We start from the raw sequence: 14692 nt of genomic DNA on the forward strand, positions 1-14692 counted from the left end.
AATTATCTTTTACATTTTCGTATTGAGCGTGTCGTGTTATTCGGGTGTTAGCTGGTTTGATGTGCGCAACGTCCAACGGTGGAAAACCCTACTTTGATCTGTCAGTGTGTTTTTATAATCCTGAACTGCTCTGATTGGACGGAATGATATAACAATTTGTCGCAGTTAGCAGTGAAGTTGCAGACGTGCAAGTCCCGACAGTGGCTCCTTTGGTCCTTATGGCAACGTTTTCAGGCATCGACCAAAGTTCGCTGGATAGCCTTATTCAGCGCAGGACAGGACAAATCGTTGAGTATGAAATACTAGGTTAAACGGATGTAAGCGTGAGTGGTGCGATGATGAAAAAAATATTTCAGTTTCTTTCAGCGATAGGTGTTTTCCACTGTAGCACAAATGACTATATTTTACACGTACGTGTAGCTGTCTATCGTATATTATTTACGGCAATACCTGGATCTTTCACTAGGTTACTGAGAGCTATGTAAGGTAATGAATGTACTAAGTTATGCAAGTAATGGGGAAAGTGGACCTTCTTGGGAAAAGTTACGCAGCGCAGAATTACACAGATTCGCCAGGAAGCTTTACCTGCGCAAACAAATTGTAGTTGTACCTCAATTAAGTATGACAAGCATAGTGCTACCTATGTTAATTATTATATAGCTTTTATCAAAGGTAAGCCTTTTCGAAGGACACTAAGAAACAGTTTTACAACTATATACGCTATTTTTCGTTTTCGACATTCATTCTATTATAGCATATAATTTATCCCTAAGACGTCTTTTTTTATTTGTTGGCAAGTTATTTAATAGCCAAATGCTTCTGGACATAGAGTCTCTTTAGACTCTACTACACTGTCGCCGTGATAGCGTAGTGGGTAAGGTTCTTTGACTGATTATTTTAGGGATAGTTGTAGTCTATCCGGTAAAAGGCATACGCTTTGTTTCGCGTTTAGCGGGAGCCAACCGTCTGGTGGAATACCTAACGCCGATATCAGACGTGACTCTATAAATAAAGAGACGCTATTATAGTAACCGTGGCGCTCCGGCGCATAGCACCTTACCGGCACGTCACAGAATCCGCTCGTAGGCCCGCTAGAAATGAACTCCTTTTTTTTTAGCAATGTTTTTTGTCCTATCGTGTGACGGCTAGAAAATAGGCGAGCCGAACATTCTCTCTGTACGGCGTGAGTTGAAATGACTGTAAATTTACATAATGAAAAATCACTTCTGTATCCCGTTACCCGTTACGCGTTATAGGTATTACCGTAACGTACTTGAACCATCATTGTTCGGTTGCAGTCTCTTTACGTAGGAAGTTCATCGCCTTTTAGCTAATATCACGTCTAAGCGTTTGCATTACACAACTTATTCGTTCATTTTTGAGTTTGCTTTTTAACAAGTTACATACCTGTATAAGATTTCATCATTAGATAGATGTACGTCGTAAAGGATTGGTTGCAGAGGTTCGTAATAAGTTATTTAAGAGAATAAGTAATTCAAGGTGAGCCTTTCGGAGGATCGGCCGTGTAGGCTATACCGCAATAGTATATATACGAATCATAATCACGGTCTTTTTTTTTTTTGATTGTGTTTGACGATTTGACTCCCCTCAAAACGGTGATAATTCGCTTGTTTTAGAGATCATCCTGATGTTGGATGATCTCTAGAACAAGGTTTGTTGTGATTTTCATCATCATCAGTTCCGTGGACAAGCCTAATCTTATCATAGCTATAGGCTAGTGCGACTATACTGAAGCATTACATACAATCCAATAGATCCGTCTAAAGCATTGCAGGAAGCAAGCTATGGGTAAACTAGCTAACAGCCAACTTCTACCAATTTTGAAGATAAACTGTTTTGCCCCGAGCAAAAAATAACTATTCTAATAGTAAGAATCGTATAAACATAGACCGATAGCCTTGGCTGATCTTTTCGCCTAACAAAAAACAAGAACCTCAAGCATCAGTTTGATTCCATCTGTTCTGGCCAGTACCATCTTCCTTTCTTCGTTGTGAAGAAAGCCGAAGGCTACGGACCGCAATTCCCCTGTTGTCATAAACGCGGTGCACTAATACAACTCTCAGAAACTGCTAAAGACGGTCCTTTTTTGTGCTATCCACAGCAGTAGTGGCAAAGGCAAAAGGCGATGACACAGCCTAAGTCAGGCATCAATGCCAAATGGTGGCAACACAAACCAGGATTAAAATATTCAATTAGGTGAAGAGAAAACGATACAAAGGAAAACCAATGCTTTCACCTAGACGATATCCACAGCTACCTTCGAAGTCTCATTTTCGGCCCTACATACTGTACAGGAACAGTCATGATAAAAAAAGAAGCTAATTGATAATGATATATCATAAACATAGATGGGAACAAGCAATGACACATAATACAATGGAAAAGATCTTCAAAGATCTGATCTAGATGCTATCATTAAGCATATGTGTAGTAACTGCTGAGCAAGACAATAGAAATCACGAAAAAACGCAGTGCTTACTTTGGCCTCCGGTCTGTCTTTACCATGCTACAGAATTGTCATTAACGTTCGTAAACCGCCAAACAACTTTCACGCGAGTGTAGCACTATTCCGTAACTACTGTCAGATTTCGAGACTTAATCAATACTCTGTTTTGTATAGTGGCCTAATAGAGTTGCTGACAATAGCAGCCCAAACCGGTGCATTTGATAAGTCATTTGCCGGATGCGAGGTTAGGCGAAAAACAATATTTGACAGCGGTGGGAAAATGACCGTTGGGCATCTTAGTAAGCCCTACACTTCTCCCCCAGTTGCTGGAAGTTCTTTCCTTTACTTTGAAGGAGAGAACGTACTGTTAGTCGCAAGACAGCAATGGGGGGCAATATATACGATCACAGACGTGTCGAGCATGTGAAGTACCATGGATTAGGAAAAATGGGTTTGATCTAGAAGATGACGACAGAGCATGTACGTAGATAAAACATGTCACATTGAGCAATGTCTGAACGTACGACAATAAGCTTAGTGGTGAAGCTGTTCAAAAAATCGAATAGATTCCCCTTAGCTTATCGTCCCTGACAGCTGTGCTTCCTTGTCCGTAAAGCAGACTAGAATCTGCCCTGCAGGCGTGTACACTAGTCCTATACGTGACCCTTTTTGAATCTGTTAGGCACTTCGAAAAACCGAATAATTGTTTGTCCTATAATAATAATCGTATCACGCAAAGAGATTTGTATTTACCAAGACGGATAGGTCTGTATTAATCAAATGGCATTTTCTGTAGAAAATTATTATGGTTAACAAGATTAACATTCGAGTCAACAAGCGAGTTCACAAAGGATTACCTGCTACGAATTTCTAAACAGCCGTTCCCATTTGGGAAAAAATCTAACTCAGTAGAAAAAAAGACGACGCTTGTCGTGCTCCTTCAAATAATTGATTTTCATTTAATGACAGTATAACTTCTGAAGTTTAGAATAGGAAGCACAAAAGCGCACGCTACTCTTCCGTGAGTTCCTCATTTTATTTTACTTTATTGCTTCATCATGTTTCCTTCAGCTCCTGTTAGGATCAATAACTATTTAGCTCCATTTACCACACATTTAATGGACGCGTTTCGACACATAGTGCGTATAAATAAAGATGTCAAATTATATGTCAGGCTGACACGTGCGGTAATGGTATTTAAAACAGTACTGACAGAGGTAAATAGGGAGAGAAAGAGACAATGCTTACCCACAGCGTCTGTGTCACAACCGAGGTCTTGATATTCCACCTTATAGAGATAGATTGTTGTCTGGAATGATAAGGAAATCAGCGACATTTAACAGGACACATGTTAATATCGAATGTATATAAAACAAGTGATCCTATCGCTGGTCCTACGACTACATTACGTTGGATAACGGCCGTAGAGCTATTGTTGTTAAACGATTGAAATATTTTCCAGAAAATAGCATTTCTACGAGTATCTGTATTAAAATGAGGCAAAACACTCGAAGAGCACTGTTGTATGCTTTACACGGTTACACTGGGCTTTACACTGGGCTACGATTATTGGCGATAGGCATCCAACATGGATGTTACTCTGTAAGCATAGAAACATGCACTGTATTCCGGACTGAGCGTTCGGATAAGTGAATCAGAACTGCTTACTGAAAATAATATCTCTTTGCGCAGAATATGTAGCGACTGTCATTAAGCGGAATGCGGTTCACTGAGGGGTTCGAATGAGCCTATGAGGACCACGTCGGAGTCGTCCCCCAAATGTAACTTGTTAATATTACAGCATTAGCTCACCGAAAATTATATGTATTTATATACATCTACATACACAGAGTATTAGAAGTATTTAGTTGGTTATCTACCTGGACTGTTTTCATTTTGTTGATCCCTCCGCTAGCGGCAATCGGAAGTCCGATTGAGCTGGCCGCCACCCAATTCAGCACCTGGTTTCAGGGATCTATGCAGAGCTACTTTGGCACCCGTTTCTCCGCCTTGGGTATAAGCTTCATATTATCATTTGGACTGAAGCCCGTCTCGCTTGCAAATCTCTCTCGGGATTTTTTCCTACAACTGAGGTTTGGGATATCGTCGACACGAGCATTACATCCTAATCCCCAATTTTCCATTGCCATTACCGAATCGTTTTCGGAATGGTGGCCGTATTATAGCACTACAAAAAAGTAGAACTCTGCTTCGCCCGTCTATCAATTTAGATAGGATAGTTCACTTCTGACTCCGTTAATAAATGAACGGGAATCACTACCTAAATCCTTTGTAGCAGATCTCTCGAAACGCATACATATGGCCAATATATTTGGCCACCGAACCTTTTCTGGTTTAGTAGATGACAATGCGATAATAGGACAGGCAGGTCAAGTTAGTTAATTTACTTGAGTTTCGCTGAGTCTCAGCTATCACATTCGACACGATATCTAAACACGACAAACAAAATTATAAAAAAAAAAACATACGATGAAGATAGTCCCGAAGGAAATCTACGGAGCTTTGGTTTAAAATGTACTTTGTTTAGAGTTCAGAATCATTACTAATCCAAGTGCAAAAGACATTTGATGAAGTACATGTCTGTTGATAGACAAAAGCATTTATTCAAATCAATAAGAACGCAATTTCGAGCCTTAGCTTTGCTGCCTAAACTAACTTGTCCTTATTATTCAATACACCATACAGTAACAATAATCTAGGTCCAATTACGTACGTATAATTCACGACTAATAACATTCTAAATTCTGCTTAGTCTCAACAGAGTTAGGCCATGTCAAATAAGATGACCTACTGGCGGCCTTTGCGCTGATGGCTTGGTTCCTGCTCTCCGGTATAGATCGATCATTCGCAAAATTCAGCTGTCAAGTAAGCTAACTAACGTCGCTTACTTCGTCCTTATAGTCTCCAAGATAATGTGACCTGCTTGACAGTATCTCTCAGCAAATGCAATAATAGCCAACTGGATGACCTTGAAGGGTAAGCTGGGCCGCTCGACGTCTCTATGGAAAAAGGAAAACCTTTTCTGGAGCTTGATTTGGGGTTGTAGGGAGAAGTGTTCTCACACACCAGTGGTCTTTAGTGGCAAATAAGGAGAACAGCGAAAAGGAATAGCATGGTAGAGATGGTGGTTGAATGCCAAGAGCGTCGGGTACCTGTATGGCCTTTCAGCCATCCTTCGTCGATTCGTTTTTGTTTTCTTCTCTGCTAAATACGGGTAACACCATCCTGTCTTGATATGGACGGATGGTCTTTCGCTAATCACGAGCGGCTATCGGAAATTCATGTACTACTAGTTTTACTGTAGAAAGTACTTCCTCTAGCAGGACGTCCGTGATAGAGTTCTTCCTTCCACTGTTTGGCATTGTTAGCAGGAGCAGTAATGATATTTGTTAGAAATCATGTCCTTTTTCTCACCCTCTATTTCGTCGAAGTATTTCTGGAATCAGTGGGACCCGGAAGGGTCACTGTTGCTACACCAACTTGCCCTCTGTGGCCAGTAATTTCGAGCGTGTTAAAGGGGTAGTTAGCGCAACGGGTAACGCATTCAATAGTTTATTCAATAGCTACGTACAGCTTTAGCGGCACCTAGTGCATTTGCATACGACCATACTTTGAAGGAGTAAGATTTAAAGGAAGCAAATAGATATAAGTAAACCTCTTTCTATTCTGCTGATGAGACTAGATCAGCTCCGGCATTTGTTTTAGAGCCACGTGCCACAGTGAAAAATCGAAAATAGGGCTTCATACCACACTGTGACGTTACAGGGGTTAAGTGTAGCTCACATGAGGTTTGTACGTCGATACAACTTTACTTGAACAAAGAACTTCAAACGATCATCTAAATTATAGCTGCTGGTAAACATTTTGAGAGGACGACTAAAGTTAACGGCGTATGCTCATGTAATCCATTTTGACGTCTTTAGGGTCGCACTGACAAGACCGCGTCACAGCAAACGATGTCCTCATTGCTCCTGAATGATTCAGGACGACCGCAAATTAGTCTGTTCTTTGTTGTATGACAACACAATTCGTTATGTAAACGAGCATGAATTCAATTGGGGTCAGGGCATAGCTTAACGAGGCTGGTCATCTCGTAAGGCTAAGCGGCGTAAGAAAGAAATGAATCCTTTACTTGGTGTAAAAGCAGCATAAATATTGTTCCTCGACTGCGTACGCTAATCAATATTATATACAATATTACGAGTACTAACGCTGTTTATTGTATACAGAACGATCAGCGTTGACATTGTGAAGGTCGCTAACTGTGTCGTCGAAGTAAGCAAGGGTAATTATGTTTGCGAGTGGTTTGAATTGACGCATAGCTAGTGGACCTCCAACCCCTTAATCCGAAAGAAGAATAGAGAAAAGAGCTTTTCAAACCTATTTCCTTGAACTTATAGGTCTCGATGACTAGATTTGAACGGGTTGAGCGAAAATCTCCACTGATAGCCATAAAGTATACGCGAACATTCAGTAGCTGCCAAAGTCGTGCTGTGGTAGCCTTGCCATCATCAGACATTAGTAGTAATGGACAGTATCCAAACAAGACACCCTAATTATGGTAAGAAGTGTGAAAAGACTGGAAAACTTTCGAAGTAATGTTAATTACGTTTATTCCAAAGCATGTATACCTGTGTATTTTTATTTTATTAATTAAATATTATTTTATTATAATATTATATATTATTATGTTTCGTGCATTACTATATACTCCCCGTGATCGAACGAGACTTTAATGGACTGATATCTGAATCTAGTGGACGTTGCCATGTCTATTATTATGGTCATCTGTATCTAAAAGCGAATACGACTCTTGTCGAAATGCTACTAGCTGCTTCGACTTTTGCGTACGGAACTACCGCTGAATCTCGTAAGGCCAAACGGTTCTCTGCCGTGTTCCCCAAAATTCGATCTTACGTATATCTTACGGATCACCGAAAATCGGTCTTCAAAGATTTCGGGACAATTGCTCCACCTATACTCAATACACATGTACTAATATTTCGTTCCAGGAGATTACTACGAAGAGAACTATTTGAAAATGTCTTATATTTGGATTGAACTTGATTGCTAAATTGCTTTAAATCGTCTGGAATCGTCTCCCCTTAATGCACACGTTCACAGATGGCCATACTGTGTGGTACGCACCCAAAATTACACGCGCACTCGGCCTTCTGCGGCTATCGGTAGCAACCTTCTGCGTTGGCTTCTGCGCACACGCGAATCATCATCGAATTAAGCTTCTTGGATTGAATTTATAGACTTGAATATGATTTTTATCAAACATGGCGACCGAATACGACGGTACCGCAGTTGAGTACGAAACTTAGAAGCAATAAAGGGACTGTGAGACAATTCAAAGATCTCTCTCTGTGTTATGCAGTCAATCACACGTCCTCTCCTTCTTAGCATCATGGACAGATAGCAGCAATCGGTAGCCTTTACATCGCCTCTCTATTTATCATATAATCTATACCTATTACCAATAATAATATATGATCTCTAAATTTGTACTCCTGAACATGTATTTTAGTGATACTTTGTCACCCAATATCCTCTGTTCTAACATTCCTTTGTACATGTATATTTTTTAAATAGCGGTAATTTCGAAAACTACTCCAAAGACTTGGGTCGGGTCGGGTCGGGTCGGTCCGGCTCAACAAAAGACCCAATGATAAAAAGGATTCATTCATTTTAGTAACATATATTTCAAAATGAATCTGTTATAAGTAGGCAAAGCTGCTAGGTCAAGTATATCTGCCTCAATAATGGGTAACGCAATAAGTAAATACCACTTTTATTAGAATGTTTTATAGAATAGAAAGGATTTACATATTAGGGTAACTGTTATTTTTTTTTTCTCGGAAATAGGTTAAAAAGTAATAAGAAGCTTTGTGAAACTCACTTCCGTATAGCACATCAAAATGTAAGGGGATGGATATTGGTTTCGACGATTTTCATAGTTACCCAATAGAACAATGTTGTTAATAATAATACTAGTAGCACGTCATAGATGAAAATGTGTTTGTCCTATTCAGTTTATCACACATACGGCGACTATCGTATATAACTATGATTGGAACTTCTGTCTCATAACTGTAACTGAAGAGTTCTTCTTGAAGCGACATCTTTTCGGTAAGTTAACGAAGAGTTTACAACGTAATTGAGTCAGCACGGACTCATAACAATAAGCGTTACGAAGTTATGTTACTTTCTAGTAAACCACAAGTTTGATGACTTTTATGAAGAAATGTGTGCGTTCGAGTAAATAGAATTGTCATTGTAACTGTCTTCCCTTCATTGGTTATCCTTTTTACATTTCACTAACGGTGAGACTCTTTTGATTCGATCTGCTGATGTGATCCCTGCCTCCTCTGCCATTAAACCACCGCAACCGTTGCGTCATCTTGAATGGAAACAATGTGATTTCAAAGCAAAATGACAGGACCCGTTTGTATTGACAATGAGCTCTCACAGTATTTTTCATCGCCGAGACAGATGATGTTCACACGGTCTTTTTTCGTATAGCATCACAATAAGCGAAATCATTGAAGTGGAGGAAGATTATCCGCTTTTTACGCGTAACATGTGGACGCTTCGCCATATCGATGAGTTGCTACTGCTTCCATGACGCTAATTGCATGGCCAGTTGCTATTGCCTTGGAAATACACCCAGACACATCCATTCATAGATATACGCAACGTGCATGCATGTATATAATTCATTATGGCAAGTGCTGTTAGGTAAATCCTTTTCACACATAACGAACGTTACCTCGTAGTGGTTCCTTTAGGCTAATAATGACATAAACTAGCAATGACGTCCTTTTATCATACGAGTTTGCCTTTTTTCCGTACGTTGTTGCCTCCATACTCAAAGAGAACCTGCCGAGATGCAGCCACCAGCGGCTTCAGGTCAAGATGAAAAATTGACGGTTCTGTTCGGGTAATCTGCTCTTGTGCAGGAAGCTTTGGAAGAAGCACCTCTTCTTCTGCCCTTATATGTATGTCTGTATATGTATTGTACGGAAATGCAGGGCCGTCGTTGAACATGATTAGAGCCAAACTCTGCTGCCATTAACCGTACTTCTGTTTTGACTTTCGGTTGCCTCATTCACAGGGCGGTGTAATCAGCGGGGAGGGTGACAGACTGGGCAGGAAGGGAGGGCGCTGCGTTTTCTTTTTCTGTTACTGCATGTTTGTTCGTCTTTTGTAGGTAACCAAGTAAGCTAGCTACCACTCGTCCTCTGGTACGAATATTCAAAGCGCATATACGGTCTTGACGCGTATCAGTGTTAATTCTCTTTTCATCGGTTGTTGTTCTTGAGATACTGCAGTTTGAATCCCCAGCGCTCATCTATTTGCCCTCAGGTGTAAGGTTTTCCTTCCATTTCTTACTTCTTCAAGAAGACAAACGCCTCAAGGCTTGGCTGTTAATCTTTCAATGTCTGTGGAGCTGGCGCATAGAATGGAGATTGGCTTGTGCCAAAAGTGTTGGTGACCATGAACAAAACTAGAATTTAGAAAGAAATACATGTGAAAGTCGTTGATGAAAGGAGAACAGCTTGCGACCAAGGGCAAAAAAGCCAGATCGTATACTAGTAGTGTCAGGTCTGCTCTGGGAGTCGTCTTCCGTTCAGTGCAATGTGAGAGATGCGCTTACCTATATATATAGATAGTACATAGGCAAACGTCAGTGTATATGCAAAGTTGATGACAAAATGGCATCTTCTCGATTACACAGTGAATAAATCCCGATTCTCAACAAGTGCTGCTGCGTTTTCTGCCCTTTCCCAATAAAAAAAACCGAATAGGCGCCAATCATTACTGAGATCGGAATACGGTATGCTTGTAATACGTCACTTTGCCCCTTTCCAGTTCTAGATGTAGGCCCTCGCTCTCTCCGGGCCTTTGGGCGATACATGTCGCTAAAATAACTAACCCATACTACCACTAATGCTGGCAGCCATTGAATTTTTTAAATTAATTTTTAGAAATTTTTTTATTAATACAGATCAATGAAAATTTATCATTAAAATGTGTGATATGATAATCGTAAAAAACTTTGCGGACGTGCCATATACAATTAGGTTAATGTTTTGTATAATAATAACACTAAATATCTGTTCATATAGGCAAGTGACGAGATACCGTATTTCACAATATGGATACACCGATGCAAGTTAACTCCGCCAGACCATGACTCCACCCAGAATCGTAAACCCCAATTACCGAAACGTGCGGGTGTTTCAATAGGAGCGGAAGCTGCATACGCATAGTGCCTCCAATCAAATATCGAGTCCTTTGAACGCTGGTCGCTGTCCTTTACGTGACTGATCCACACGTGTGCTGGACAGAAAGATAGTCAGGGAGACAGAAAATGATCTAAAAGTCATTTTTCCTCAACCAACCGTTCATTACGGTATTGTGGGTTCCATGTATTCGTAAGTTCGCGGTTCCGTTTTTAACAGAAATACGAAATTTCTTAGCCGATTTAGCACGGATTCTTTATAATTATTTTAGGCGCACAAATTTACGACCAGAATTAACCAAGAGCTCATCAAAGATTATTTTTTTAAAATATTAAAACCACCGAACCAAAAATTACTTTTGGTCTCAACAGACATTTCCACGGGCGTAATTTTATCGTTATCACTATGATACTGGAAATCACAATACCGAAAAAAACTATTTGCCAATATTGAATCGTTACGTTTTTAGCTACAAGGTGCATTACGGGTGGTAGGGTGTATTTCTTATACATTCTAGATGATTTTCTTTTTACTAGATAAATATAAAGCACGTTTCAGGAAGTATCGCGGGACGTCTGCGTCCGGATCGGGGAACAGCAATTATTTCAGTATTTAACAGCGTCTTGTCATCTCTAGCGAACTATGAAGGTGTTTATAATCGAACTTTTGTCAGCAGCCGATTATTCCCAGAGAGCTAGTCACCTCCGTTTTATTACATTCAAATTCATCGTTTGTAGAGCAACCCATTTCTTTAGAGACTCATCAGTTCCTCTGATGGTATTGGGTCGAGCTAAAGTTTTGTAAAGCGTAACCTTATCGTGACAGGTTTCACTTTAGATGCTCGTAATAACCGTTTGATTCATGCTCGCTAGTAACTAATTTAATCTATAATAGAGAGATCACTCGATCTGTGCGGTACACAATAGTACCACACGGTATACAGACAGTATTGCTTCTCACTTGAATGATCGGGCTGGCTAAGCCGTTCGTTCATTTCCTGCACAGGGTTCACAACCAACACAGTAGTCATGTTTTCCATTAAACCTAGACCTGGATCCGAATGAGTTGCGGTCATTGTCCTTGTTGTCATCTTGTGTGCAGCTTTCGCGGTATAGTTCGTTCATTGTCCTGTTTCTGTAGACCCAATAAACTGCTCTATTAGCCAATCCTGTTGAGAGGAACAGTTCGATTAAATTACTTATACGATTTTGTTAATCTGTGGTGATTGTCGAATTGCCTCCGTTCAAATACCCCACCTGTCTGTTCTGCTCATTTTGTGACCCTGCAGCAGGCCATGCGAGTTATCCAGTGTTCCCTTTTAAAATTCCATGAAACCCGGGCTCGCTTGGAACGCCCAAGTAAGCAATGTAAAAAAAAATTTATACTTAGTTAGAAAAATTCCAGAGTTCTCTGAAGGAAACAACAGTAAATCCAAAAGGTCCGAAACCCAACGCTTATCGGCCAGAGTTCAAAAATGAAGTAAGTTATATATTGAGATTCTTTTGCTTAGTCTCACCTAAGTCCTTGTGCAGGGATCATCTTTACAATTTGTCCCAGACACGTCGTCTTTTGAGCCGCTTTTGATATGGGAGCGACATACATTTATACATCCTGCCATTCGCTAGCAACTCTCTGGCAATCTTCACTTCCACAGAAAAAAAATATTACCACAAATACAACGTCCGTTATTTTGATTGATTTTATGACAAATGCTCTGTACATACACACACACACACACAAACACACGCTTGTGTTTTATGCGTCATACATCCATCGTTATTTTGTTTCTACAGGTCTGTTATTTCTCCCATATATCTTTTCAAGCGGCTAGGTTTCAATAATAACTGGACGGCTAAAAGAGTCGGGGCTGGTTAGTTTGATCCTTAAATTCGACATTTACAAGACAAGATGCGAGATGGAACAAAGTAGCTTTTATGAATTTCTGTCCAATGCTAAATTATATAGATTGCAAAATTAGGTGGCTGACAAGAGGAAAAAGCGAAATAACTGATTATTGCGCCGATAGGACTGCGTAATCCTATTTATTGAAGTAATTTCATGCGAAGGTTGCGATGATAACTGACTTCTATTTGTATAATAATATACTATATAATTAAATAATCCTCAGCTGATTTCGTCTCGGCATTAAGGTTCACTATTGATGATTGAATGACCAGGTGCCTATGTATTTGTCCATTAAATGTTTTGAATAAAATTTATTTATATACGCTTGGTTTATTTTTTGGAGAGCTGAAGGTTTGTGAAATTTTTCTGACAGTCTTTCAATTTGGACGATACCCACCAAAACAATGAGCTTATGATTCTTGATGATTGCAGAGTCTTAACCGATATTAAAGGAGAACCAAATGGTTTAAGTAATAGTTAAGTTACATTAAAATAATTCTACAGTTTGATAATGAACGTCTATAGCGATACCTTAGGTACTTGGCATTCTTTTCAAGGTGTCCTTAATACTTTTAAATTACATCATTAAATTAAAAGAAATTAAGGCCAAATCATACTTTAGATATTTACTGACTATTATCTTTATATATATACATATATATATATATATATATGAAAGTATTATTAAAAAAGTGGGTTGTTAGTAGAAGAAGTAGCAGAGCCTATTTTATTATAAGTTATACAATTGTACCATTTCATGTTTCTTCTTATAATACCTTTTCTATAGTAGTAATAACAATATTACTATCATCATTATTATCAATGATGCTGTTTTTGTTTTAGTTTCACAGATTTACAGTTATCGGTGATTCCTTGTTAAAACTAATATCGGCTCCTGTTCATTTACGATAGGCAATTGGCTGTTGATCAGAGTAATAGTAGTATCAAAGCTTTTTTTCTTTGAAATTTCTAAATATAACTATATCTCTTACTATTTTTACTTCCAAGCTATCTCTTCAGCTAAAATAGATTAGCACAATTATTGAACGTTAGGTATCTGGTAACTTTTTAAGTAATACTTAAGTAACAGCTGCTTGCTTACAATGTTTCAATCTTGGTTCGTTTAATAAAATACATGATTTACATTTGATTTGTCTCTGTCTGTTACCTTTTCGTCTAAGGAAGTTTTCCTAAATATTTTCACGCCGTCTTCAATGACCTCTTCTTGTAAGGGTTCAGCGCTTTCCTTTGGTATAGCCAATGGCACCACCTGCTTGAGGTCACGCATCTTCTGACGCACGCCCGACGATGAGGATGACATTCTGTCGGTTATGTTAGACGGATTGCCTCGTCTACGGCGGTTACTAGCGTTGTTCTTTGCTGCTAAACGTCATAGCCAAAGATCATAAACATCATTTTATTCACACATTAGCCGTTATAGATCGAGGGACATCATAACTTAATACGTTCACAAAGTATTTCAGTGCGATTAAATGAGTTCCGTGGCATTCGAAAAAGTTCAGAACCGATACACAAAACGAGCAGACACTACTACAGACTTAGATACATTTTCAAAAGAACCATTAAGGTAGATATACATACGAAGCCACCTACTTGACGTCCTCGATGGCCTTCTCGGCTGCTTTGGCTCACGTCGTCGCTGTCCTTGTCGCCGTTTCTATAAGGGTTCAATGGTAACAGAAACAGAGGTCATATGGTGAACGACAAGAATGAGCAAACACCTAAGACAAACGAATGAGTCCAGAATATATCGCCTGCTGATATCGCTGTGTACTGCGGTACTATCTGCACTTCACCTGTTCCCCCCAAAGGCCAACTTAAAGGTAAACCTTTACGATACCTATTTAACGGTTTCTACCGTGTGAAATAACTTAGTATTTAGATGAGCGCGTTACATTATATATACATACAAGCCCTTACAATTAAAAAGTAAATTATTTCGGCAATTTGATTTAATACTTTCAATCTGTTTTCAATCGGTTCAGTATACCGAAGGGCATAATCAATTTCAAACTTATACCAGTCA

General features: G+C 39.4%; 1 protein-coding gene and 1 long non-coding RNA gene across 5 annotated transcripts in view; one reads left to right on the forward strand and one right to left on the reverse strand.

Annotated features, from left to right (window-relative positions):
• LOC111251355 (phosrestin-2-like) overlaps positions 1-14692 on the reverse strand; it is a 108122-nt gene that overhangs the window by 59859 nt on the left and 33571 nt on the right. For all 4 annotated transcript variants that reach the window (XR_015329177.1, XM_086991066.1, XM_086991067.1 and 1 more), the window contains 3 exons: positions 14260-14323; positions 13814-14028; positions 3716-3776 (listed from right to left, as the gene is read on the reverse strand). Coding sequence is in view for 3 of the 4 variants with exons in the window: in XM_086991066.1 (XP_086847192.1) it covers positions 3716-3776; positions 13814-13966 (214 nt within the window). In the remaining variant the exon portion in view is untranslated. The remainder of the gene's footprint in view (positions 1-3715; positions 3777-13813; positions 14029-14259; positions 14324-14692) is intronic.
• On the forward strand, positions 9713-12967 carry LOC147755329 (uncharacterized). Its single transcript, XR_015329182.1, has 2 exons — positions 9713-10134; positions 10624-12967. It is a non-coding gene; the product is annotated as an uncharacterized LOC147755329 (long non-coding RNA).

Source organism: Varroa destructor, unplaced genomic scaffold, assembly GCF_002443255.2.
Source record: "Varroa destructor unplaced genomic scaffold, Vdes_3.0 BEIS01000005.1, whole genome shotgun sequence".
In the NCBI taxonomy this organism is placed as follows: domain Eukaryota; kingdom Metazoa; phylum Arthropoda; class Arachnida; order Mesostigmata; family Varroidae; genus Varroa; species Varroa destructor.